We start from the raw sequence: 25,994 nt of genomic DNA, 5'->3' as shown, positions 1-25,994 counted from the left end.
ATTAGGCAGTCTTTCTGATCCTTTCCATCAGAGCGGCAGCAGTGTCATTAGTGAGGAATTGGGAGGCACTGCCGTGGGCAAACATTTCTTATCCTGGCCTCTGACCTCCTCACGGCTTTGACGTGGCCCCCTGGTTCCTCCTGGTTCCTCCTGATTCTTCCTGGTTCCCCGTGAGCTCAGCTGCTCGCTGCCACCCATCCCAGTATCCCGGGAATGCTGCGGCAGGAGCAGCCTGGCCGGAGGTGCCGGTAAGCGAGCAGGGCAGGAGAGCAGAGACAGCAACCCCTGCTCGGTGGGCAACCTGGGAATGGGAATTCCCAGGGATTTCGGCAACTCCCTGTGCACAAACGGGCCATCAAATCCCACTGGGAAGTCTTGCTGTGCTTTGTAGGTCTGCAAATGTCAGGTGGGACATCGGTGGTGACCTCAGCACCCCAGAGGAAATGGGGATTAACAGCTGGGATTTGGGAAGTGGACCATTGTGTCACTTATTGTGCCTTGGTGGCTGGGGAAATGGGAATGCTAATGAATAAGGTGTTAGTAAAAAGGGTGACCTACTGATACTTAAATTCACTTAAGAGGGGGGGAAAGCCTGACCTTTTTTTTAATGGAGCATTTTAAGAAAAGCAAGTGGCTGCATTACAAGCAATTTTCCTGTCAGATACACACAAGCCTGGAGTCTGTGGTGGTGCAGAAATGTAGGAGATGCAATCATCTAACAATTTTTCTCTTTTGCTTTTAAAAGAAGTAAATTTTGAAAGAATCTGCTGTTGGATGTCAAAGCATGATAGAGGTAGCAGATGACCTTGTGTCCCCATCCCCAAACTGTCCATCAAAGGCCCTGATTACCATGTTATTAATTTCTGAACGTGAATCCAGATATTCTTACTAGTGAGACTTCTGGCTTTGATTGGAAACCCCATCCTCCTCAAGGCAGCGATTAAACTTTCCCTAAGAACACTTCTCAAAAGCTACAGGAGGCACCAAAAATGAACCAGCCCAAATCTCATCCACTACTGATACTCTTCCTCCTGCTTGCAGTTAAATCACATTTGTCATTTTGTGAGGTACAAGCCAGGAGTTTGCTGCCGTGTCTTGAAATTAGACACAAACCAACGCAGACCTGCAGAGGGTTTTTAATGCAAACATGATTTTGGGATTTCCCTACTCTACAAATGTAGACTCTTGGCTAGAAGAAGATCAGAAATGTTGCCTCTTGACCGTTCTTTGCTGCTGCTTTGCTTAAATCGTGCCCGGAGGCGATTGCAGAGGTTTGCACAATCCAAGGGAAGGTGTTTGGCAGAGCCCATCAGCGCACAGCAGCGAGTCCTGCGTGTGCTCCTGTGGGTTATTTTTGCCTTTTAACTGCATGAAGTCCCCTGTCATGTCCTGGCTCTGCCATTGATCAGTGCTAAACAGCAGGACATGCTGGCTGGGCAGAAAGGCAGCGTTACCCGCTCATTAAGATATCTAATTACTGAGGGGAGAGGTAACGCTGTGCTTCGAGCACTGAGGTGTTAGACAAATGCTTGGGGATGTCACTCTGATGGCAGTTCTTATGTAGATAAGTCACTTCTGGCTGTCACCCTGCTCTTTGGTGTGCTGGGATGGAGTTAATGGGCACACACCATCCCTAGGCCTGCTCAGAGCTGCGCTTGCCTTGCATGCTAAGTACATTTGTGCTTTGCTTCTGCTTAAATCTGTGGCTGAGGCTGGGTTTGGTGAGCTTGGACCGAGGGTTGGTTGGCAGTCAGTGTTTTGTGTAGCAGGGCTTACCTGGCTGTGTTCCCTGATAACCTCCTGCTTCCTCCAGCTTTTATCAGAGCGCTCCCCATCAGCACAACCCAGGGCGGGTAACACGCCAGGAATGCTTATCGAGGGCCATTGTGCTCTTATCCAGCCCTTCAATAATACATGGCATTGATTTTTGCTGTGTTGAATACTATATGGTGTTTACATTCCCCAGAATAATTCAGCAGGGTAAACAGATAGTATTCTTTGGAGGTAAAGTCAATATTAACAGCGTTCGGGAGAGCACTCGCTGTCTCTCTTTGATGGAAAGCAACCTTTTCTCTTGCCTGTGCTTCGAAGGGGATGTAATTTCTGCAGAGCAGTGTTCCCTCAGAATGCCAGTCAGACACTGTGGCCCCTGGGGCTGCTTTGGGGAGCCAGGATATTGCCTATCAGCAGTTTTTGCAGGCGGCAAATTCTGCTGCTGCAAGTGCCTTTGGTTGTTTTCGGGGACTGTGGCTATTCACAGCTTCAGTTCAAAGGTGGAAGCCATCCATTATTTATCTAGTTGACCTTCTGGAGCAATTTGAGGTGTATTTGTGCAGAGGATCTGCTGGAATTGCATGTTATAGGGTAAACTGAGGATGCTAATGGAAATTCTGTGGTGAAGGCTGCAAACACAGGCTTTGTGGCAGGTGGGAGCAGCCGGGCATTGCGGACTCAGGTAGCCTCTGACATAACTGCACACCTCCAAGCTGCAGACATGGCAATGTGAGCACTGAAATCGGCCCATCCTCAGGCTTAGAGCTGCACCTGCAGCTCCAGAGGTTTTGTGCTGGTGCTGTTTTGTCCTGCACGTGCTGCTTTGAATAACAGTGCTCAGGAAGATGCTCCGTAGCGGTGCCCTTTGCAGCATGGAGTAGGAAGGTCCTTCGTGCCTCTCTTGGGGGGATGGCACTGGTGCCATGGGGTATTGAAAACATCCTCTCTTTTCCTTCCTGGAGAGGTTGTGATCTGCCAGGTGTCCAGAGTGCTGCTCTCATCCAGAGACTCTCTCCCTCTCTCATGGTTTTTGGTGTTTTCTAGCAGCTCATTAAACAAAGAAAAAACACACAGGATGAAACAGTTCCTGCTTAAATAGACCCTGACATCATCATAAATATGCAGAGCTCTGTATTGCTCCTGGAAAACCGGCAGGCCAGGAGTTGATGGAGCCTCTGGGCAGAATATGAATGCCTTGATTTTCTCTCCCCCTGAGCAGCAGTGAAGAGGGCTGCCTGGACCAGCCAGCAGAGACCCAGCTATAATTGCTTGCCTGGAGCAGTAACATATTTCTGCACACCAGCTGAATACCAATGAGGACAGAAGGAAGGGAGGTATCAAACAGAACTGCAGGCAGGAGGAGAAGGAGGATAAGTGATTAAAGGAAGGACTCGGAGGCCAAGACTGAAGACAATAGGCTGGTTCTGATTAGGGCATTTTACCAGGGAGTGATTTGGGTTTTTAATGAATTCTTTCAGGAGCTGAATGCATTGCAGAGCTGCTTGGTGAGAAAGGGAGCAGGAGCAAGGGGCCAGCAGTGTGAGCCCAGGTGCCACTGAGAAAGCTGCTGCAAAGACAGAGGCAGGGAGAGGGGAAGTGAGCCCAGGGTAACTTCACTGAAAGCAAGCACATCCTTTTGTGATTGGTGAGATTAGACTTCTCACTTGGGCCTTTTCCTTCCCAATTCTCCTTTCTGTAATTGCTCACAAGAACCTGTGCCATGTGCTCTGGGATGACCCTGCTTGAGCAGAGAGGTTGGACCAGGCTGACCCACTGTCCCTTCCAACCTGAGCCATTCTGGGATTTAGGTTTAAGCAGCGAGAACCTTTGAAATCCCCTTCCTCTACAATTGCCAACTTAGGATAGAGTTTTGTTTGCCCCTTGTGTGCTTGGAGATGACAGTCAGGGGCCAGACCAGCCCCCTCCATGACCACAGAACTCCAAAAGAGCTGCCCAGCAATACTTCCCTGCTCTTCTACCTGCTCCTGCAGGGCATGGCTCAGGCCAGGGATGTGATGGATGGTGCTGGCTGCATTGACTTCTCTATGGATGCTCCATGAAGGTGTGGAATAAGATTCAGTTTGTTTGAATTTTGTCCTTAAGCGGGGGGGAAAAAAAATAAATAACCCAACCCAAAGCAGCGTGATGTAATTTTCAAGCCTAAGGTGAGAGGAAGCACTGCAGCCTCACAGTGTGTTTTTGGAGCATTTTAGGTACTTTGAAAGCCCATACAACCTATGAACTGCCTCTGAATTATCCTTTAGGGTCTGGTAATGGGAACTAAACATGGAGATCTAATGAGCTAAAAATAATGCTGGAAAGAACAAGCTTAGTGTCTCATGAGTCACCGAATGTCAGCATCTGCCTTTTCCTCCTGAAATAATGTTGTGGAGGCTTTAGAGAAGCTGAGGGCAGGGAGGAATGAAACCTGGCAGTGCAGCCCTCATTGCTAAGCTCCAAAATCCTCACCTGTGTCCCTTTCTGTGGGCAGCTGCAGTTAAAAATAGCCTGGGAGAGGCTGTTTCCAGGCAGCGGCGGCGTTTGAGGTACCTGGGCATCCGCAGGACGCGAGCGCTGCTCCCGGCTGACGTCACGGCTCTGCAGGAACCAGGAATGTGATGCTAGACTCGTGTCTTGGCCAAGCTGAGTGTGTGGGGTGTGCTCAAAAGCTTCCAGCCTTGCCCCAAAGCAGGGAAACTGCTCAGACCTGGGAGCTGCAGCGATCCCCTGCCCTTTTCCTGCACCGACAGTGTAAAACAGGCTTTGCTGCATAAGTGGCATTCAGAGGTTTGCTTTGGGTGAGGGGGTGTTTTGAGAGGGGAAGGAGCAGTGTGGGTTTGACCTATATCCTGCACATCATGTCCAGCAAGCCTGAAAGGCATAATGGGAGGAATGTGCTCTCATTTTCACCTCCATTAATTTTATCGGATTGCCGCATTACGTTTAGATCCTAATTGCTGGAAATACAGAGGGAAGGAGAAGGCAAATTGCCCTGTTGCTCCCTGGCTGATCAGCTGCAGGATTCTGTTGTTTTAAAGCCACATAGATAGGAAAAGGTGCTGTCATGCAGCATGGTGTTGGGCTTGGGCTGAAAACATCTTTTTTTGTACTGGAAATGTTATTTGCTTTGTTTGAGGGAATCGGTGAATGAGCAATTGCTGAGGCTGCACAGAAAGGAGAGATTCCTGCTAGCAGCCAGGTGCAAAATGTGTCAGCTTTCTGAAGCATCATAACATGTTCTATTTACATTAATTTTTTGAGCCAGCTTTTCAAAAGCAAACAGAATTACCAGCTCTGCTTGGTTTTCCCCAGCCAGCTGATGCAGGGAATTGTAGCCAAATTGAGAGCAATGAAACCTTTTCAGGGGGGAGTGGGAAACAACTTTGTTGGAAAAACGGGTCCCCAGCTGAGCAGGTCGTGGGCCCACAGTCTCCTGTTTCCCAAGAGAAGCTCTGTATGGGTATTTAAAACTCCATACTTTAGAATTTTTAGAATTTCCTGCTTTAGAATTTGTCCATTTTAATGCATTGCTGCCTTTTCCCTTGCCACCACAAGCTCTGAAATGGCTGGTGGTAATTCCTGTACTGGCCACGCTCTTCAGGCTTTTAGTGCACTAATTCACAGTTGCTGATGTTAATACAAACTCAAATATTTTCTTACCAAGCCCTCCTAGCTGAGCTCTGCCTCTCCGCTGCATCCTTTGTACAAGCCGGTGTCCTTTGCGATTTGTGGCCCTCAGCCTCCACCTGCTGTTCAGAGCCAGAACGGCAGCTCTGCCATAAATCCAAGAACATAAAAACCATGGAATATCCTGAGTTGGAACCCACGAGGATCCTTGAGTCCAGCTCCTGGCCCTGCACAGGACCATCCCCAAGAATCCCACCTCATGTCTCAGGGTGTTTCCCAAACACTTCCTGAACTTTGGCAGGCTTGGGACTGTGACCACTTCCCTGGGAGCCTGTTCCAAATATTAACATAAATTTCAATCCCAAGTGCTGAAAGCTGAACGAGATGAAAGTGGAATTTGAATAACAATATAAAGCAGGTCCTGCTAAGGCTTTTGGTTTGGCTCAGATTAGTATCTGGTGTATTTTCCCAGAACTTGGATAGAAGAGGTGATTTGCACTGCTCAAATGAGGCAGCTTGTAGCTGTTTTAAGAAGGGCTGTGCTCTCAGTTCTACAGAAGTATCTTGTTCTTCTCTTTTCCAGCTAAAAACCACAGTGACACCCAAGTGTTCTTCTACCTGTGGATTATCTTCTGTTTCATCAGCTCTTGCTATACCCTCATTTGGGACCTGAAGATGGACTGGGGTCTCTTTGACAAAAATGCTGGTGAAAATACCTTTCTCCGAGAAGGAATTGTCTACCCACAGAAAGTGCGTACGCAGCCTGCTCTTCCCTTAGGACAGCCTTGTAACATTTTAACCAAACTTGCTGAGTTTAGAGCCAGTTGCAGTTGGCCACTGGAGCATTTCAATGCTGAGATTATCCAGCAGTAGAGCTGATTTTTTTTTTTTCCCCAAGAGATCATTTCTGTTCGTTTTGCTTGAGTAGCAGATTTTGCAGCTTCCTGAAGACCTGATGAGGTCTTTTCTGTGCAGAAAGGTGTTTGTTGAGCTGTTTTGTTCTTGTTGCTCCTCAGGCATACTACTATTGTGCCATTGTAGAAGATGTCATCCTGCGTTTTGCGTGGACCATCCAGATCTCCCTCACTTCCATGCAAATCTTTCCCTACGCTGCGGACATCATTTCTACTGTGTTTGCCCCACTTGAGGTGTTCCGGTAAGGCTGCTGGGCTGAGCAGCTCGTTTCTCTTGGATTTATATTCACATTTTTTGTTCTGTGATGTCAGCATGGTGTGGGGAAGCGCCTGGATGCTTGGACATGGAATATATTGGTTTTTATTTCAAGGAGACCAGGATTAACAGGAATATTTAATCCAGACAAGGTGCTGAGTGAAGAAAAGGATAGGGGGCTCTGCCACACTGTGGAGCTGAGTCCTTCACACTGGGTTTGCAGTTCCTTCTGAACCATGACATAATCTCGAGGGGTTTGGTTTACCAAACTTAATAATTTGGTTACCCAATTTCTCCTTGAAATTTCCAGTTGAAACTTCACTTGATCCTCAAGTTTCCAATTTTCAAACCTCTGCTGCTTTTTTCCAAATGCTAATTTGTATTCTGTGTCATTGATTTGGATCCTGCAAGGTTCCATGACCTTTAAACACCTTGACTGTAGCTGGAAACCCACTCCCACAGCTTCCTGGGAAGAACTTGAAGCTGACCCTCACTCATGTAGATACTGGAGGTGGCCTTTGGCTTGTAATGCTTGGTACCTCCATGCTGTCCATATCAGGACTGTCAGCATTAGGATAAGGAATAAGCCTGGAAGCTTCTCCAGAGGAAAGATGTTGCAGCAGGTGCTGCTGTTAGCCACTGGATGTTTCTCCAGGTGCACATCCCAGTACTTTGCCAAATGTGGGAAATGTCTGTAAAAGGGGAGCTCAGTTGGTAATTCCCCCTTTTTCTCTTCCTTTCCTTTCCTTTCCTTTCCTTTCCTTTCCTTTCCTTTCCTTTCCTTTCCTTTCCTTTCCTTTCCTTTCCTTTCCTTTCCTTTCCTTTCCTTTCCTTTCCTTTCCTTTCCTTTCCTTTCCTTTCTTTCCTTTCCTTTCCTTTGTTTTCCTTTCCTTTCCTTTCCTTTCCTTTTGTTTACTCCCCTTTCCTTTCGCTTCTTTTTCTCTCCTTTCCTTTCCTTTCCTTTCCTTTCCTTTCCTTTCCTTTCCTTTCCTTTCCTTTCCTTTCCTTTCCTTTCCTTTCCTTTCCTTTCCTTTCCTTTCCTTTCCTTTCCTTTCCTTTCCTTTCCTTTCCTTTCCTTTCCTTTCCTTTCCTTTCCTTTCCTTTCCTTTCCTTTCCTTTCCTTTCCTTTCCTTTCCTTTCCTTTCCTTTCCTTTCCTTTCCTTTCCTTTCCTTTCCTTTCCTTTCCTTTCCTTTCCTTTCCTTTCCTTTCCTTTCCTTTCCTTTCCTTTCCTTTCCTTTCCTTTCCTTTCCTTTCCTTTCCTTTCCTTTCCTTTCCTTTCCTTTCCTTTCCTTTCCTTTCCGCACCTTTCCGCACCTTTCCGCACCTTTCCGCACCTTTCCGCACCTTTCCGCACCTTTCCGCACCTTTCCGCACCTTTCCTTTCCGCACCTTTCCTTTCCGCACCTTTCCTTTCCGCACCTTTCCTTTCCGCACCTTTCCTTTCCGCACCTTTCCTTTCCTTTCCGCACCTTTCCTTTCCGCACCTTTCCTTTCCGCACCTTTCCTTTCCGCACCTTTCCTTTCCGCACCTTTCCTTTCCTTTCCGCACCTTTCCTTTCCGCACCTTTCCTTTCCGCACCTTTCCGCACCTTTCCGCACCTTTCCTTTCCGCACCTTTCCTTTCCGCACCTTTCCTTTCCGCACCTTTCCTTTCCGCACCTTTCCTTTCCGCACCTTTCCTTTCCGCACCTTTCCTTTCCGCACCTTTCCTTTCCGCACCTTTCCTTTCCGCACCTTTCCTTTCCGCACCTTTCCTTTCCGCACCTTTCCTTTCCTTTCCGCACCTTTCCTTTCCGCACCTTTCCGCACCTTTCCGCACCTTTCCGCACCTTTCCGCACCTTTCCTTTCCGCACCTTTCCGCACCTTTCCGCACCTTTCCGCACCTTTCCGCACCTTTCCGCACCTTTCCTTACCGCACCTTACCTTACCGCACCTTACCTTCCCGCACCTTCCCGCACCTTCCCCCTTCTCTTCTCCCTTCCCCCCCCAGGCGGTTTGTGTGGAACTTTTTCCGTCTGGAGAACGAGCACCTGAACAACTGTGGTGAGTTCCGTGCGGTGAGGGACATCTCGGTGGCGCCGCTCAATGCGGATGACCTGACGCTGCTGGATCAGATGATGGATCAGGAGGACGGCGTCCGGAACCGCCGCAAGAACAAGCAGTGGAAGCGCAGCCTGAGCGTGTCCCTGCGCAGGCCTCGCCTCGCCTCACAGTACGTCTGGCCTCTCCTCTGCCACACAATCCTGCCCTGGAGCTGCTGTTAATAATGCCTGTTGTTTAAGGACTGGGAATCCTGGACTGGGAATGGCACAAGGATTTCAGCCCAGTCTTCAAAGGGAGGACAGGTCCAGTTAGTAAACGAGCGTGTCTCTCTCTGCCAGGGAATTAATCCATCTTTTGGATTAATAATATTAATATGGGATTAATCCCATACTGGGGTTCTGGTAAACCATCAGAAAAGGGAGTTGCCTTTTTACAAGGCAACTTGTTACTTGTAACAAAAAGTTACTCCTGCAAAAACAGCCTGCCAGAGGTTATAAATGCAAACTGGAGGAGAGGTTCTCCTCAAGCAGACATTTTGGGGACTTATAAAAAAGAGGGAGAGGGACTCTTTATACCTCCTAATGAGAGAAGGGACAATGGCTTTAAACTGACAGAGGGCAGGGTTAGATCAGATAATAAGAAGGAATTCTTCTCTGTGAGTATGGTGAGGCCCTGGCACGGGCTGCCCAGAGAAGCTGTGGGTGCCCCATCCCTGGAAGTGTCCAAGGCCAGGCTGGATTTGGCCCCGAGCAGTGTGGTTTAGTGAGTGGCATCCCTGCCTCTGGCAGGAGGGTTGGAACCAGATGATCTTTAAGGTCCCTTCCCACCCAAACCTTTCTATGATTCTGTATGATTCCAGTTTTTCTTTGGTTAAAGTTCATACATAAGATCTCAAATCCAAATCCTCAAATCCAAACCCCTCCATTTTTTTCTTCCCACCCATCATTCTCTCACCCCAAATGTTTCCCAGCCCTGCACCCCAGCCCCTGAACCTGTCCACTGTGTGTTTTCCCTGCAGTGCCTGTGTCCCTCCTGCCCTGGCAGCACAGCTGTGGAGCCTTGCCCTTTGGCCAGGGAACAAGCCCAGGCTCCTCAGGGATGCTGAGGCACAGCGGGTCAGGAGAGTTGTGCAATCCCTGCAGCACTGCATGGGAGGGGTGGGAAGAGGAGGAGGAGGAGGAGGGTGTGCTCTGGCCTCAGGGCTCTGCTTGGCTCTTATCCCTGCACAGATGGGACCAATACCAACAGCCTTGGGGTGGCTGCTAGAGACTAAAAAATGTTATGCAAAAGGAATGTGGGCCAAAGCTTGGTGGAATTCCCTCCAGCCATGCCCATTTACCCCTCAGACGTGCAGTGAGTGGAGATGTGCCAGGCATATCCCTAAAGAACTTCCTGTTCCTCGCTGCAGCCCAGCAGGAGACAGAGCAGGAACACTCCTCTGGATCCTGCAAGGGTTTTGTGGAGTTCTGTGGAGATCCACACCCAGCAGTGCAGTGTCCCCAGCCACGTCACAGCCTGGCAGGTGACACTGGCCATGGGCAGAGTGGGCAGTGCCACAGGAGCAGGATGCTGAGGGACAGCTGGGGCATCTTTACAAGGCTCTGCTATTCCCAGGGAGAGTGGGAGGGTGTGAAACAGTCCCAGTGGATTGTTTATTCCCCCTCTGCATAAGAAAGACATTTTTTTCCCTTTTTTTTGTTCCCCCAAGTGCACTGTGGGTTTGCTGTCTGCGTGTCATTCCAGGAATTCCTTCTCCCCAGTGAGTGTTTTCTGTTTTGTTTTCTTCCAGGTCCAAGGCTTCTGACACAAAGGTATTGATAGAGGACCTAGCAAACGAAGTGAACACATGAGATGGCCACGTTCTCTTATTCCACATCCTTTGTTTTCTCGTTCTGTTTCCCTCTTCCCCAAGTAACCCGAGCTCTGGTACAGATCCAGCTGAAAACAGGAGAAAACACTGAACACGTTTTCCGAGCTCTTCCAGACCAGATCCTATGGACTCCAACAAGCTCACTGTGTTTCGTTTCTTTTCTTCTGGGTTAATTTTAATGTTCTATTTTAAACAAACAAACAAACAAAAATAAAATATTTTACTTTGTTTTGCCAATAAAGAGGACAGTTCAGGAAAGAAGGATTGTTTACAGTCTCAACAAGGACATACAAACCTTATCTGGATAACGAAGCATCATAGGGACTCCCTCATGGGACAGTGCCGAGAGCACACTCGGTTTCTGCTTGGCCCGGTTTTAACTGGTTGAAACCGGACTTTTTAAATCTGATTATTTTTTTTGGTTGGTTTTTTTTTGTTTTTTCAGTTGTTTTTTTATTTTTTTCCTTCATATCCAGCGCTGAGGCACTGGCTGCACTTGCAGGGAAAGTGCACTTAGAGCAGTATCTTCATTCATGAAGCTACTTTTTAATTTGATGTAACTTTTCTTGTAATTTTTTGGAAATATGATGTATCTGCTGCATATAGTTTTCACATTATTTATGAAACTTAACAACCATATGAGAGTGATTTTGAGTCCTGTGCAATTGAAGGTTGTAACGGTAAAACAAAGTGGGGAATGTAGATCTCCATCTCCAGGGTTGTGGGGTGATGCCCCTGCAAATAACCCCTCTCGTGAGACAACTTGCACCTGTGTGTACCTTCTCTCTCTTTTATTTCTTTTCAATTTTATTTTAAACCAAAGTTTCTCTTTCTGATATTTTTTTAGTTGCTGCTACTGCTTCTGGGCATGTCGCTCGTGCCGGTTCAAAGCCAACTCCTCCATGTGTGAAAGTAGTGCAGATGATCCTGAGATGATCCTAAGGAAAGGAGAGTTGGTTCCCAGCAACAGCACAAAACACTGGGTGAACAAAGGCTTTGGAACTTCATTCTCCAGATCAAAAAAGTACTTTTCCAAGCCTTAGATGTGTCCTGAGGGCATCTCAGCCCGAGCAGGGAGCTTTTCAGGAGTTCTCCAGCAGCCCAGCAAAGTGGGACAAGGCGAGGAGGTGACAGTTCTCATGGGACAGGGGGTTCATCAGGCTGGGGCTTAGGAGTGGTGCTTTGTTCCAGGGAGCATGGAAAGATCTGTGGTGTGTTCACACGATGGGGAAGGTGAGATGGAAAACAGCTCTTCTGTGGCTTCTGGTTGAGCAAAAAGCCTCTGTTGGGCACTGTCCTAGTGATCTGCCCCTTGGCTCATCCCATTCCCCCAGTTTGGGAAGTGGGATAATTGAGCAGATTTGGGTAATGGACAGCTGAGCAAATTGTGTTGGATGAGAGATGTGACTTGGATGGCCTCAGAGTCCTTCCCTTGGCTCGCCCTGTTCTCCCTGGGTCTGCAAGGGAAGGGTGAAACTCCTGAAGGAGGATCCTCACCTGGCTGGTGACGGTTTGGGTGATGGAATTGCAGGATTCTCCCCTCTGTTGCTGTTTGGTGGTTGTTCCCCTTAACCAGCACAGTGTCTCCCATGGCTGGTGTGTTCCATTTCCTCAGTTTGCCTGCTGTGCCTCTTGCCCAGAGGAACTGGAGAAGGAAACTTGGTTCTCTTCATTTAATTGGAAATAGATTAAAACCCTGTTGTGGTGCTGCTCTGGTGGGAGCAGAGCTGGATGAGCTGGGGCTGTGCTGTCCATCTCCCCTGGATTCCTGCCTTTACCTCCCCTTGGTCATTCCCATTCACATGGAAGTGGATTCTGGGATATAAAACCCCTTAAATATTAAAATATTTCAGGTTCTTAATTTGCATTGGTGCCATGTCCAAACCATGTGAAGGTATTTGCAGCAGTGGGGAATGGAGCCATCCCTGCCTGGGGAGGTTAAGGGAGGGCAGCTGCACTGGGAGGGAGGCAAGCCAAAATTATTTGGATTCATTCAAATCAAGTAACAACACTGGGTGTTACTTAAGCAAGTGGGTTTTTTATACAAATAATCTGAGCTTAATTGGTAATTATCTTCCTTTCAGAGGGAAATTAAAAATACAGAGAGACATCATGAGCAATTTGGTCCAGTGGAGGGTGTCCCTGCAGGACAGGGGATTGGAACTATATGGTCCTTAAGGTCACTTCCAACCCAAACCATTCCATGGTTCTGTGTTTTGGAAGTGATTCCAGTCCCCTGGGAGCACCCTGCCTTCCTCAGCTGGGCTGGGGAGGGCAGGGCATGGCTGCGTGTCCATCTGTCCATCCTGCTGCTGCACCCTCCGACCCTCTGCTTCCCAACCTGGTGGGGAGGGTCGGGTTGCAAGTGATTAAATTCTTATTCTGTAGTTAACCCAAATCCTTATGGGAAGCAAGAATTTGGTGTGTCCATCTGCTCTGCTCCTTGCTCTGCTCTTTCTCTTCCCTTTTTCTGTCTTTATTGGCAGGAGAAGTAAGGGGGGAAAAGAAAAAGGGAGGTGGTGCGCTACGATGAGCAAACATTATCTCCTAAAATAAAACATGGTCCCTTTTGGCAGTGGAGATGCTGTCTTGGGGGAAAGCAGCCTGAATTCCCAGAAGTGTGGCTTTTAAAGGCTCCTAGCTCCCAGCCCTGCGTCTGCCTGTTCCCTCCCTCCCAGAGATTTCTGAGAAATCAGGCGTGCAGATTCCTCCTGAGAGCAGCGAGCACTAAAGCCGGGATGGCTCCACATCTACGAGAACATCTGGCCAATAAAGGGAGACCTAATGAAGCAGAACAGATGGTGAGAGAAAATAGCTCTGGCACTCCTTGGGAGCAGCAGGAGCGAGGGGAGTGGGGACTTTTCCTGAGCTGGGCTTTGCGCGTGGGTGCTTGAAAACACTCCTGTAGGGAGAGCAGCGGGGTGGCAGTCCAGAAGGACAGAGCAGCGTTAAAAGGAGCTGAGGGTGAGGGTTTTATCCACTGCTTCAGTTGTTGGGATGCAGCTGGATGGGAAGTGGAATCTGAGGAAGGTCTTCAAGCTCTGGCTTTCAGGTGTTGGGCTGTGCCTCGTGATTCAGTGGAGGTTGAGTTGTACAGCTCTGAGGGTGGTGTGGAGCTGCTTTGGTGTGGTGAAACCCATTAGGACGGGTCTAAGGAGAGGAGATGCCGCACTGTGGCGTTTGTGACTTCTGGAGATTCCCTTGAACTCGCTTCTCCGTGCTGATTCCCTCCTGCTTTCCATCCTGCCGCTCCTCTGGGGATTTTGGGGTTGCAGGGGCTGAGGTGTTGCAGCATCCAGAATTGATTTGCTGGCTGGGGTTCCCCGTGTGGCTTTGGGATGGTGTCACCAGAAACACCAGCTCCCTGTGCCTGGGCAGGGCAGTGCCATGTGCCATGGGTGTGCTCCTGACAGGACTGGGATGGGATTCATGGCATGGGTGTGTCCCAGCAGGGCAGGATTGGGATCTTTGGACTCGGCAAGCAGGAGTGGGAGCTTCTCCAACGAGAACCGATGCTGTCCCACCACATTTTAAAAGAAATGCAGCACTCCTGGCTGCAGCCTGTATGTATCCAGCAAGCTCCTACCTCTCTCATCCAGGTGCATTCCCAAAGTCAGCTGCTGTTCATCCTACGCCTTTCTCAACCCTGCTCCTGGGCCTCCTCATTCTCTCAGTGTCTTTGCTGTTTGTCTGATTCCAATGAAAGGGGTCAACTGGCAGCAGCCTTCAGCATGAACATCTTGGGATGGGAGGGATCTCTGGTGGAAATCTCAGCAGAGCTGGATCCTGCTGCTCCTTCTTCCCTAAAAACGCTTGTGCTGCTTGTTCTGCCTCCGTGCTGGCGCTCTGTGCAAGGCCAGTGTGGCAGACAGGGAGGGAAGGCATGTTCCTCATGTTCCAGGAGATAACAATCCCTGGGGATTTCACTTCCCACGAGCAGTGCAGACGGTGTGAAGCCTTTGCTGTGTTTTGAACGGCCGAGCGGATTTGGCCTGGTCCTGCAGGGATGCTGCTTGTGCTCTGCCCTCGTCCCCAGCGTCCTGCTGTGTGCTGGGAGTGTCCTGGGGCTGGCACATGGCTTGGCAAGCTGGGGACACAAAAGCCACTTTGCTCACATGCTGCATCCCGGCTCCACATCCTCCCTCCTCTCCTCCGCCCTTCTGCTTTGCACTCGCAGGGGGAAGGTGATCTTCTGCCTTAAAACATTTTTAATTTTTTTTTTTAATTTACTTTTTTATTCCAGAAGGCAATCAGATTGTTTTGTCTCCTTGGAAAAGAGGGGCTGGGGCTCCTGGGGGAAGAGTGGGAAATCCCTACGGTACCTCTGCAGCAGTCACGGCTGGGCTCAGTGGCTGTCACCTCATCAAACCTTGTCTCCTTCACATCACCCCAACCCCAAACTCTGCACCTTGGGGCCAGTGTCCCCTGCTGCCACCGTGGGCCAAACTGGTGTGTCACCATCCCTGGGGGCTTCAGTCCCTGCTGTGACACCCCGGGAAAGGGACACAATGCGGGGCGCACCCCGGTGCTGACACCCCAGCCCTGTCCCTGTCCCCGGCACAGCCGTGGCAAAGCGGGCGAGGGGCCCTGTGGCCTGACAGTCCCTCGAGCTCTGTAAACCAAATTGCAAACTCTTCACTCCAGAGGAGAAATTGGGCATCCTGGTAGAACTTGCGATGACCTCTCCATCCCGCAGGTCCTCGTGGCGAAGGATCGGCGCTTGGAAGAGGCCCGGGGTGGAAATGCCAAAGTTCCCCCTGGGTCCCGCTGCCGCCTTCCTCTCCCCCTCCCCGCTGTGTTGGTCTAAATGATCTTTCTATGAAGCCCTGTAGATGTCAAAAGTAATTATGGAGTGTGATTAGTCCTCTGTGGGTGCTTTCTTTCTTCCCCCCCCCCTCCTTTCTCTTTTGCTTTCCCCTTCTCCACTCTTCGGTTTTGGCTCAGTGGAAAAGGTGAGGACAAAGAATTGCCGCTTGCTTGGACTCATGATGTATCTGTGACTGCGCTATTAGCTGTCTCCTCCTCCCTCCCCAAATGGATATAATTTTTGAAGTGTGGAATTCCCTTCTTGATAAGTAGGTTTAAAAAAAAAAAATAATACTGCACAATGTGATACTGTTTCATAGTTTCTAGGTGGTTGTATAAAGCAAAGTTAATGTGATTGTGTTTTTTCAAAGGAAAAAGTGATTGGTTACGAAATCTGTCCTTTTTTCATTATTACAAGCTCTTTGTTTTCCAATGATCTGATGGCTCTTTTGTCCCTGGTCTGTGTGTGTGTCTTCCCAAGTGCCACCCCTGTGCTGCATCCACGCATGGAGCATTGGCTCCTGCTGCTCTCGGGAGCCGTGGGATGTCGCTGGAGGCTGGAGGACATCCATGTCCTGGGAGGAGGTGGAGGTGGGCAGAGGGGCTCACACCCAACGTGCCAGGAGCTCCTCCTGCCCAGACTGTGCTGTGCTGGCCAAAGGCTCGTGGTCCTTTGGGGAGCCTTTGGTTGCCTCTTTCCAGCCGATCCCCAGTCCAAGGTGGTGTCCTGCCAGCACAGTGGGTGACCAGAGGCTGAGCAGCCCAGCCCAGGGTTGTCTGGGGTCTGTGCTTTTATTTTGCTCTTTAAATCTCTTCATTGCCTCTTGCAATCAATCTCCCTCCAGAAGAGAGCCCAGTGAAATCGCTCTAAGCCTGTCGCTGCTCACAGCAGCCGCTTCCCGGAGGTTTAATCCCAGCCACGGCTCCCTGCTGGCATTCCCTGGCTGGTGGCAGGAGCCCTCCTGCTGCCCCTGCTTTGGCACCTCACCCCAGCTCGATGGGGACATCTCCCGGGCGTGTGTCACCTCCACAGCCCAGGCAAAGGAAGCAGGATCCCTTTTTGGAATGGCTTGCAGGTAAGGATGGGTCACAGGGGAGGTTGGAGCCCAGGGCTGGGGGACAGGGCGAGGATGGTTCCTCTGCCCTGGGCTCTTCCACACAAAGCTCGGCTGGCCCTTCCTGCCTGGAAGCAGCCAAGGGAAGATGCTCGGTCTGTCCCGCATGGAATCACCCCTGTTGTCAGCTCCCATGGGGGAGGAAGCCCTTGGGCTCACGTTTGGCTGTGATGGGGGCCCACCAGGGTGGCCGGGGACATTTTAAGAAGATAAAAGTGATTTTCTTGCTGCTCGTGCTGGCAGGGGCCGGTGCGGCCAGAGCCAGGAGGATTAAAACAATTTCATAATCCTGGTGATTTCCTTTTGATCGGGATTATGAAACCAATCACGAATATCAAAAGCCATAGCTTAAAGCGGCCGCCGGAGCGGGGCCGGGACGCCCCGGGCCCCCTCAGACCCCTGGTGCCCCCGGGGACGGCAGCCCTGGCACCTCCAGGTAAGCGCTGCCCACCCGGGACCCTCGAGGAGGGGCAGGAGGGAGGGTTTGGTGCTCGGGGAGCAGGCACGTGTCGCATGCCGGGTTTTAGGGCAGGGATGTGTGCGGATGCACCGAGCTCGGCTCCCACCGCCCTCCTGCCTGGAAATGTCACGGCCCTGGCTCGCCGTGGGTCCACGCAGGATCCGGCCTCCGGAAAGCAGAGTTTAGCACAGCTGTACAAGTGTGATGCTCCCAGGAAGGTGCCGAGAGCAGGCGGGCTTTGCTGCTGGAGAAATCCCCCGGGAGCAGCGTTGCCATCCCGCGGGTGCGGGACAGCCCCTCTCGGCACCCGGGGAGGCTCCGCCGCCTTCCCAAGCCGCAGCCCAGACAAAGGACATTCCTGAGAGAAGGCCACGGCAGCCGCGATCGCTCCGTCCCGGGCTGCCGGCTTTCCCTCCCGTGGAGGTGCCGGGGTGGCAGCTCGGGGTCACCCCCGGCGTGGCGGGGACCAGGGCCGGCTTTGGCCCGGTGCCCCGGCGTGGGGTGCGCGGAGAGGAGGAGGAGGAGGAGGAGGAGGAGGCCGGGGCGGGAGGCAGGGCCAGCCACGGCCCCACGGCCCAGCCAAGCGGCTGAGCTCGGGCTCGGCTGGAGGGGCCGGGATTTGCTGGTTTGGCCGTTTTTTTTTTTTTTAATTTCTTTTTTCCCTCCCCTGCTTCCTTCCCTTCTTCCGCTTTCTTCTCCTTCTTCCCAGCCCTCTCCCGATGCTTCTCCGGGGGTAAGAACAGCCCCTCGCATCCCGCCCGTGGCCCCGTCCCACTCAGCCTGGGGCAGTGAGGGGCTGCGGGGCGGCGATGGGGACCGGGGGGTGTCGCGGGGATGCTCCTGCAGCCCCGGCAGCGGGGGAGGCTCCTCCGGGGGTACCAGCGGGGATAGGATGCTCCCGGCGGGGTGCAGGAGGCACCTGGGTGCCGCCGGGGGTACCACGGGGACAGGATGCTCCCGGCGGGGTGCAGGAGGCACCTGGGTGCCGCCGGGACGGCGAGGCGGGCGCAGGACGAGTGCCACGTGTGGCCCCGGGGGCCGGGGCGGAGCAGGGGCTGGCGTCTGTCCGGGCACCTTCGGCGAGTTGTGGCCGGGAAGGATTTCTGCTCTGCGGAGGTTTTGGGGCCTGGTTTAGCTCAGAAAGCGTCAGTTCCCTCCGGTTCCTTCTTGCTGGGTGGGCACCCGCTCTCCTGCCCAGCCCCTGGCCTCGGGCTTTGGGGAACCAGCGATCCCTCGGTGGCGCCCCGTTCCCCCTGCTCCCCGCTGATACCGGCACAGTGTCGGTGCTCTGGGTGGCCTCGTGTCACCTCCCTGTCCCCTCCCTCTCCAGGCACACGCCGGTAGCATCGCCCCGAGGCAGGCGGGGCTGATGCCTTTTGTGGAAGCCGCAGGGCGGGTGTCGGGGAGGGCAGTGCAGGGCTCATGTCCTGGCTTCTGTCCCCGCAGGACTCATGGAGAGGAGCCCTCCCGCTGATGCGCGGCGCCTGCCGCGGCCCCCCAGGCAGCTCAGCCAGAGCGGCGGCCGCAGCCCGGCCCCGCCGGAGCGCCCCGAGCCCGCCCGCGGCCCCCACGCCGTCCTGGAGGGCAAGGTGAAAGCGCTGAAGGAGAAGCGGGGCGGGCGGCCGGGGACCCCCGCAGCCGCCCCCGAGCGCCCCTCGCCCAAGAAGCCGCGGGCCCGGCGGGGGAAGCCGGGGGCAGAGGTGGCGGCGGGGGAGCCTCGGGCTCAGCTCCGCACGTACCTGACGGACGGGCTGCTGGATGGAGGGGAGCCCGCTCCGGGCAGCGCCCCGGCACCCCGAGCCGGAACCCTGGGGCTCTGGAGGCTCCCGGCCTCCAGGGATGCCCCGGACAAGGGCAGCAGGTCCTGGCGCTCTGCCTCCCTCCATGAGAGACCCTCCCTGGATGAAGAGGCCCGAACCCCGCTGCGGGACCGGGGGCGTCCCTCCGTGTCCCCCCCCAGGGCGGGGAGCTGGGAGAGGCTCTCGCTGGCCGAGCGGGTGGAGAGGAACCGGCGGCTGCTGCAGGAGGTGCTGGGCCTTGCCGCACCCGGTGTGTATTTTGGGAAGGTGGTGGCTCTTTCAGGACAGCGCGGGGAAGTGGGAGGGAAAACCTTTGGGATGACGGGAGTCCTCAGGGCCAGCCTCCAGCCTCCCTGCTGCCTCACACCCCAGGGCTGTCCCACCCCCTTCAGCGGGATGTTGGAGATGCTCAGGAGATGCTCTCTGGGTGATACCAGTCAGTCCCGTCTGGTGTCGTGGTGAGGAATTTCACTGCTAAAAACAAGAAACTCAATTTCTGGGACACGCCAGGTCTGGGGGCATCACTGTCCCTTTGCAAGCTGCCACCAGAAAAGAGAGTTAATTTCTCCTTTGATAGCATCTGCCCCAGTGACCCCATGGCGCCATGGCCTCAGTCCCACACCTACAGCCAGGTGCTGTTGCCCCACGTTCCACCCCTTTGGGCTCTCCCAGAGCCAGACATCTGGGAGAGCCCTGTGGAGGGCGTTGGGATGGGATATATGGGAGGTGCTATCAAGAGGATAGGGGCTGCCATCCAACCAGGCTAATGCCTTTCCCTGTCCTGCATTTCAGAGATGCCAGCGAGCGATGGGGACTGGGACTCAGGGGTTTCACTGCAGGACGCTGAGGGCTGCAGGTAGGTCAGTCCCAGTGTGGCAGAAATGGGCATTTCCCTCTTTCCCACTCCCCAGTGTTGTATTTTAAAGGCACCCTTTGAAGCAGCTCCAGGGAAGGGCTGTGGGGCAGCTGGTGAGGGAGCGTGGCTGGGCCCCAGCGATGCTCCGGTGTGACAAGGGACAGGAGCTGGGTGTCCCCCTGGTGTCTGAGCACAGGACGTCCCTGCCATGACGCCAGGCCAGGAAGGGAACTGGGGAAGAGGATGGGACAGAAATTTGCTCCAGGTGCTTAAGAGGATCGAGGCGGCAGGAGTGTGTAATCTTGTTGGACTAATGAAAAACCTTAGAGGTACGGACTAAAAATAAGGAGGTGGCATAGGCAGGTGAGAGGCTGGGGGCTGTGTAGGGTAGAACAGTGAGTGGGGAAAGACCCCCCCAGTATTGTGGTCACTGGGTCTGCTCTGCTCTGGCAGCTGGATCAGTCATGGGGGGTGCAAGGCAGAGCTGGGGATGCAGCACCTCCTGTGAGCAGGGCAGCCAAAGCCTGGGGGAAGGCTGGGCCTCCCACGGTGCTGCTGGGGCGGGGACAGCGTGTGCCCACCGTGCTGCCCTGAAGAGGTTAAGGCCAGGCTTCCGAAGAGACTGCCTGAGCTGATTATTTTAATCAGGAGGATTAGGGCCGTGCCCAAGCGGGAAGGCAGTGCTGCAGCAGGGAGAGCTGACAGGTCCCTCACCCTGCACTCAGAGGGGGCTGGGGGTGCGGGGAAAGACCCCCCTGCAAGGAAGGGAAGGCAGCAAGACAATCAGGTCAGGGGTGTCACCCCAAACCTGCCCCCCCCACCACCACGGGATTGACACCGGTGGGGATGGGAAGTAGCGCCTACCCCGCTTTCCCTTTCCCACCTCCGGGATGCCCGTGGCACAAAGCGCTGCCTCGGCCCAGCCTGTGCCCGAGCTGTGCGGGTGCTGAGCCCGCCCCTTAAGTCTCTCCCGGTGCCAGGAGATGCGGGGTGCCCGCCCGGCCACCCCCCGGGGCGGCAGCCAGCCCGCCCATGAATGGCAGCCGAGCCCCGTTTTCCCTGGGCAGAGCAGCCTCGTCGTCACTGTTAAAGCACGTCTAATCCCTGTTATTTTTTCCTAATCCCCCTGCCCGCTGCGGGGCCGCAGGGCCTTTGTCGCCGGGCAGGAGCTGGAGCTGAGCCCGCGGCACGAGCAGGCCAAGCAGCTGCTGCAGCGCGCCCGCATGAAGGCTCGGACGAACCCCCTGCGCGCCAGCCACGACATCCTCCTCCTCCCCACCGCCGTCCCGCAGCCCAGGTCAGTGCCTCCTTCCTGCCCCCGCGGCGTTGCCAGGCCTGCAGCCGGGTTTGGGGCACGGACACGGCGTGCAGGGTGTGTTTGGAGCCGGGATCCGACCCCGCTGCGCGCACGGTGCAGCCTCGTAGCGCGGATGCGCCCGAGCTCTTTGCGGCGGTGTTCGGGAGGCGTGCAGGGTGTGTTTTGTGATCGCACGGAAGTGTCGGGAGTGGGACGGTGGCGTTTCCCAGCCCATGGGGAATGTTTTACCGAGTGAGACTCGCTGCTGGAGGCTGGACCACAGCGGCGTCCAGCCGTGTGTGCCAGGTCATGTGCGATGTGGCGTTCCTGGAATGATTAACCACACTGGTTACTGGCTCTGCACAGACCTCGGGGCAGGGAAGGGGCGATGGAGGTCGAGCCATGGCAGCAGGGAGGTGCCGCGGCCTCTCCGGATTTCGGCTTCAGGCCGGAGGGAAGCAGGGCCGTACACAGCCAGGGAGAAGCGGGCGGACTTTCCTCCTCGCCCCATCTTTTGCACTGGGTTTTCCCCCCTCCCGACCTGCTTTCCCAGGGTTGCCGAGCAGCCCCTGCAGCTCGCCCGCGTCCGTCTGTCTGTCCCCACGGCAGGGAGCCCAGCGGAAGGCCGAGCGTGGCCCCGCGGGACGGCGGGAGCCTGAGCGACTCGTCCAGCGGGGAGTCGAGCTGCGGGCGGCCGCGGCGGCAGCGGGGACCGTCCCCATCCCGTGTCCGCTTCGAGGACGAGTCGGCTCGGGACGCCGAGGTGCGGTACCTGGAGCGGCTGCAGCTGCGGCACCGGCGGGCGCTGGGCTCGGCGCTCGCCTCGCCGGAGCCGGCCGGCAGCAGGCAGCCGGGGGACGGCGCTGGCCAGCCCAAAGCCCGCACTGGCGACCTCGTAGCCGGGGGCAAGTGCGGCGCCTGCGGCTCCTTCCTCGGTGCTGCCGCCGGCCGGGGCACGGACCAGCAAGCTGTCCCCGACGTGGCCAGAAGTAGCCCTGCGGCACAAAGAAGCGTCCCGGGGGAGAGCAGGGGGCCGAGCGCTGCACAGACAGAGCCTAAAATCAGGCCTCTGGGCCCCGGAGGGTCCCCGCTGTGGATCCTGCCCTCCCGGCAGCGCATCCACACCGAGAAGATCAAGGAGACCTACATCGGGGATGTCACCTACATTGACGAGGTGGACTCGGCGCTGGAGAGCACCGACACCTCCGACGGCTGCCGGACGGACAGCGAGGAGGCGGGACCCCGCAGCCCCCACCTGCGGGGGCACCGCGACCCCCGGGCTCGCGGGCACAGAACTCCCCGTGCTGCCCCGCAGCCGGAGACGAGGGCCAGGAAGGGGCCGTGTGTGGCCAGCGGTGGCCCCGAGGATGGGCACTCGGGGCCGGCGCCTGTTTGCCCCCCAGCACCGGCAAGAAGCAGCAGCCGGGAAGATGGGGAGCCCCATCGGCATCCGGGGGGCAGCAAGGGAATGGGAAGCACAGCTCGCCCCCCGCATGAGCCCAGTGAGCCCCTGGAGCCTTCCTCGCAGCTGAGGACCAGCACCCCCATTCCGGGCACCCACGTCCCTGCTCCCCCCCCTACCAAGAAGGCCTGCGCCCAGGTGCCTTGCAGGAAAGCCCTGTTCTCCAGCGGCAGCCGCCAGGCGCCGAGCCAAGGGGTCCCGGGCCCCGAGCCGGGTGCTGGCAGCGCCTCCCCTCCGCAGCCCGGGGGCACGGCGGGGCCGGCCGAGCGGCGGGGTCTCCGCAGCCCCAGGTGGCTCCCGGGGAGCCCCCTCCGTGCCTTGTCCACCAACAACTGCAACAACACCCACGGGCAGGACGCGCCGGGGACGGGCGGAGGTAAGGGACCCACGCGTGGGGTGCTAGGGGGGGTCCCCAATGAAACAGGCGTGTGACTGTCTGACTGTTGGTTGCAGGGACACTGTCACACCCCGCTGCCAGCCCTGTCACCCCCGTGCCCTCGGAGGCTGCTCATCCTGCGGGGGAAGGTGCCGGGATGCCGGGAGCGCAGCCCCAGCCGCACCCAGCCGGGAGCGCGGCACACGAGTGAGTGAGCGGCCGTGGCATCCCAAACCACGCAGCCCTGAGCATCCCTCCTGGGCACTGCAGGGCTGAGCTCCCCGGCTCCAAAAACCTCCCAGAAACCACAATACGGGGGATACAACGTGCCCGTGCCTTGCTGTGGGTTTGGGAGAGCTGCGTTTCACCACAGCTGGTTCTGCCAGGGGTGTTAGAGCAGATGGGAGAGGCGTTTCGCTGGTGTCGGGTTCTCCTCTTTTGAGGAAAATCAGGCGATCCCGCCAGCCCCGTGCCTGGCACTGCACGTCTCAGCCTGGCAGGAGAATTCCAATGTGGTGCTGGGTCCTCTGAGCCCATTGGCAGGATGTGATCCCTTGGGGCAGAGCAGGGGACTTCTGAGGGGCGTTGAACCCCTGAAGTAACGGAGAAAACAGGGAGGGAGCCCTTCGGGTCACTTTGGGTAGTGACAAAGGTGCGTGTGCGGGGTCACTGCTGCAGGGAGGCGGCTGCCCCCGATCTCACCAGTGCACCCTGATCTCACCGTGCACCCCAATCTCACCGTGCACCCCAATCTCACCGTGCACCCCGATCCCACCGTGCACCCCAATCTCACCGTGCACCCCAATCTCACCGTGCACCCCAATCTCCCCATGCACCCCAATCTCCCCGTGCTGCAGCTCTCAGGGCTGCCAAGGTGGGTGCAGGATGCACCCCCAGCCCAGAGGCCGCTGCAGGTCCTGCTGCCGCCCCAGCCACGCCGTGTGTGACCACCACGCCTCTCCACCCAGGGAGCCGGGGCGGCCCGTGAGCCGCAAGGGCAGCAGCGCTTCGGCGTCGGGGCTGAAGAAGCTCCTGTGCAGCCTGAGCCAGAGCACCAAGCAGCGCCTGGGCCGCTTCCGCTGCTACAGCATGGAGCAGCTCCCGGCCCCCGGAGGCTCCCCGCCGGGCGGCCCCAGCGTCAAGAAGTCACCGTCCCTGCAGTCCCTGCAGCTGGTGAGCTTGGACATCGCCCCGTGCGGGGAGTGCTCACGGGGAGACAGGGGTGGCACAAGGGAAAGGATGCTGTGCTGGGATGAAGTATTCCCCAGTACGGATTTATGGCTCGGGCAGTCCTGGAGGGGTGTGGGGGGATATGCCACCCCAAACCTGTTGGGTGTGAAAAGCCTGGAGCCAACTGGGAAGTGGAAGGGGAAGGAGGGAGAGAGGAGGGGCAGTGGAAGAGCAGATACGCTCGTCCCTCCTCAGCAGTGAGTTGGGGAGTGCTCCAGCGGGGCGGGATGTCCCAATTTCCTCCACTCCCTCGGCACATCAGTGGGTGAAGCACAATGTTCGTCCCCATCTCAAACAGGTGTTTCTCACCAGGTGTCACCCTTCTGCCAGCCCCAAAAAGCTGCCTCTATCCAGAGCCTGCATCCCCAGCTGGGCAAGGCACCCCGTGCCAGCGCCTACCTCCTGCCCCAGACCACGGCTGACAGGTAGGATGTGGCCTGGCACATCCCTGCGGTGCCCAGGAAGGCTGTTCTGGGGTGCTGTGGTGGCTCAGTGCAGCCAGGGGCTGCATCACCCGGTCTCCAGCAGCTTCCCTGTTCCCCACTCACCCATCTTCCCTCTCCCCACAGGAAGGGGGGCTCAGGGCCGCAGCGCTCACTGAGCGTGGAGGACATCGGGGCGCCCGGCCAGCTGCGCGCGGTGGGGCGCGTTGTCGAGGTCTTCCCTGATGGCACCAGCCAGCTGGAGCTGCAGCGACCCCCCGACGGCGCCTTTGGGTTCTCCGTCACCTCCGGACACGGCCGGCCCGACACAGGTGTTGTGGGACCATCCCAAAGCTTTGGCACACCACGGTCCCTCCAGGGTGGCTCTCGTCCCACCCCGGGGGCGAGTTTGAGCACGGGTGGAGGGGGTTGCTCCATTGCTGCTGAGCCCCACAGAGGTGATGAGGGTGGGGGGACACTGCCACGTGTGGCTTTGCCCACGCACAATTCAACGTGTCCGTCAGCACGCGGCTTGGGACAAAGGCTGTTTGTGACAGGTTTGTTTCTGTGCAGCCCGGGGCAGGAAGGGCTCTCAGCCATCCCTGTTCCCTCCTCAGGCGTCTACGTGCAGGAGATGGCGGATGCCGGCACAGCCAAGCTCTACGCGGGGCTCCTGGGCGTGGGGGACGAGATCCTGCAGGTCAACGGCGCGGCCGTCTCGGGGCTGGGGCTGGCCCGCATCCGCCAGCTGCTGCTCCAGGCGGACACCCTGGCCCTGCGCGTGCTCCGGCACCGCCCCGCGCCATGGTAGCCCTGGCACGGCTCCTGCGAAGCCTGCAGGGAGCAGGAGGCTGTCCCAGTGATGGGAGAAGGACGATGTCCCGGTCATGTCCCAGGATGGCGTGGCATGGACCAAGCTGCCTCACAGTGCCAGGACCTGCCCGGCTCCGCAACAGTGAGGGCAGGTGGCTCTCCTTGTCCCCCTAGGACAGAGTGTGGGACAAAGGACACCCCAGAATCTCTAGGAGCTGCCTAAGTGTGGGGGACAGGGGACAGCCTGGCCCAAACAGAGCTGGGTGGGTCTGTCCTGCTGGGCATGACCAGCATGGGGACACCCCATCTGTGACCCCAGGAGACAGAGGGCTTCCTGCCAGCACTGCCACCTTGTGCTGGAGGGCTGGTGAGGTTCTTTTAAATTATTTCAAACTGAAAAATACATCTCTGCAATAACAAAACAATGCCCTTGGCTTGTGGCATGGAGGGGCTGGGGTGGTTCTTGTGGCCCTGGGGCCTTTGCTTCTTGTTTTCTCATGGCCCTGCTGCTCCACCAGCCACCTCCTGACCATGCTGGGGGGGCCCTGGGCAGGCAGACTGGGGGCTCAGCCACCTGCAGGGCTCCTTGGTGATTTTTTGGGGTTCTTTTTTCCAGCCATGGAAGGCAAAACACGTCCTTGGAATGACTGTCTCCAACAGCAGTGGCATGGCAGCAATGGCTGCCCTCTGCACAGTGGTGCCCCACATCTGGGTACAGCTGTCTGCAGCAACCTCACACCTGGGCACAGCTGCCCACAATGCTGAGGTGACCCCAGAAACTGCAGATGCTGCAGTTTTTATGCCTCAAAAACCAGGAAGGTGATGCCTGGCAAGTGCTGGGGGGAGAGCTCTTCCCACTCCCTGGTGCCAGCA

The 25,994-nt window shown here is 55.8% G+C and overlaps 2 protein-coding genes across 4 annotated transcripts in view; both read left to right on the top strand.

The window, feature by feature from the left end:
- XPR1 (xenotropic and polytropic retrovirus receptor 1) overlaps positions 1–15,727 on the top strand; it is a 109,769-nt gene extending 94,042 nt beyond the window's left edge. Inside the window, exons 12-16 of one of the 3 annotated variants that reach the window (XR_015773335.1) lie at positions 5,984–6,150; positions 6,417–6,556; positions 8,563–8,784; positions 10,405–14,048; positions 14,729–15,727. Coding sequence is in view for 2 of the 3 variants with exons in the window: in XM_005528693.3 (XP_005528750.1) it covers positions 5,984–6,150; positions 6,417–6,556; positions 8,563–8,784; positions 10,405–10,465 (590 nt within the window). In the remaining variant the exon portion in view is untranslated. Of the gene's footprint in view, positions 1–5,983; positions 6,151–6,416; positions 6,557–8,562; positions 8,785–10,404 lie in introns of all 3 variants that reach the window. The other 2 variants (XM_014257574.2, XM_005528693.3) reach the window with 2 other exon arrangements.
- A 2,590-nt stretch (positions 15,728–18,317) lies between these two features.
- Positions 18,318–25,962, top strand: KIAA1614 (KIAA1614 ortholog). Its single transcript, XM_005528744.2, has 10 exons — positions 18,318–18,915; positions 19,458–19,521; positions 20,669–20,818; positions 21,428–22,656; positions 22,734–22,863; positions 23,625–23,829; positions 24,199–24,311; positions 24,456–24,640; positions 24,926–25,488; positions 25,738–25,962. Exons 1-9 carry the CDS (start codon positions 18,318–18,320, stop codon positions 25,117–25,119), a joined length of 2,868 nt encoding a protein of 955 aa, XP_005528801.2. The 3' UTR covers positions 25,120–25,488; positions 25,738–25,962.
- Positions 25,963–25,994: the final 32 nt, after the last annotated feature.

This window comes from Pseudopodoces humilis, chromosome 10 (assembly GCF_049639895.1).
Source record: "Pseudopodoces humilis isolate 2021_Gansu_Grassland_sample_001 chromosome 10, ASM4963989v1, whole genome shotgun sequence".
In the NCBI taxonomy this organism is placed as follows: Eukaryota; Metazoa; Chordata; class Aves; order Passeriformes; family Paridae; genus Pseudopodoces; species Pseudopodoces humilis.
The sequence above is the reverse complement of the archived record's forward strand: the minus strand, read 5'-3'. Positions and strand labels throughout refer to the sequence as shown.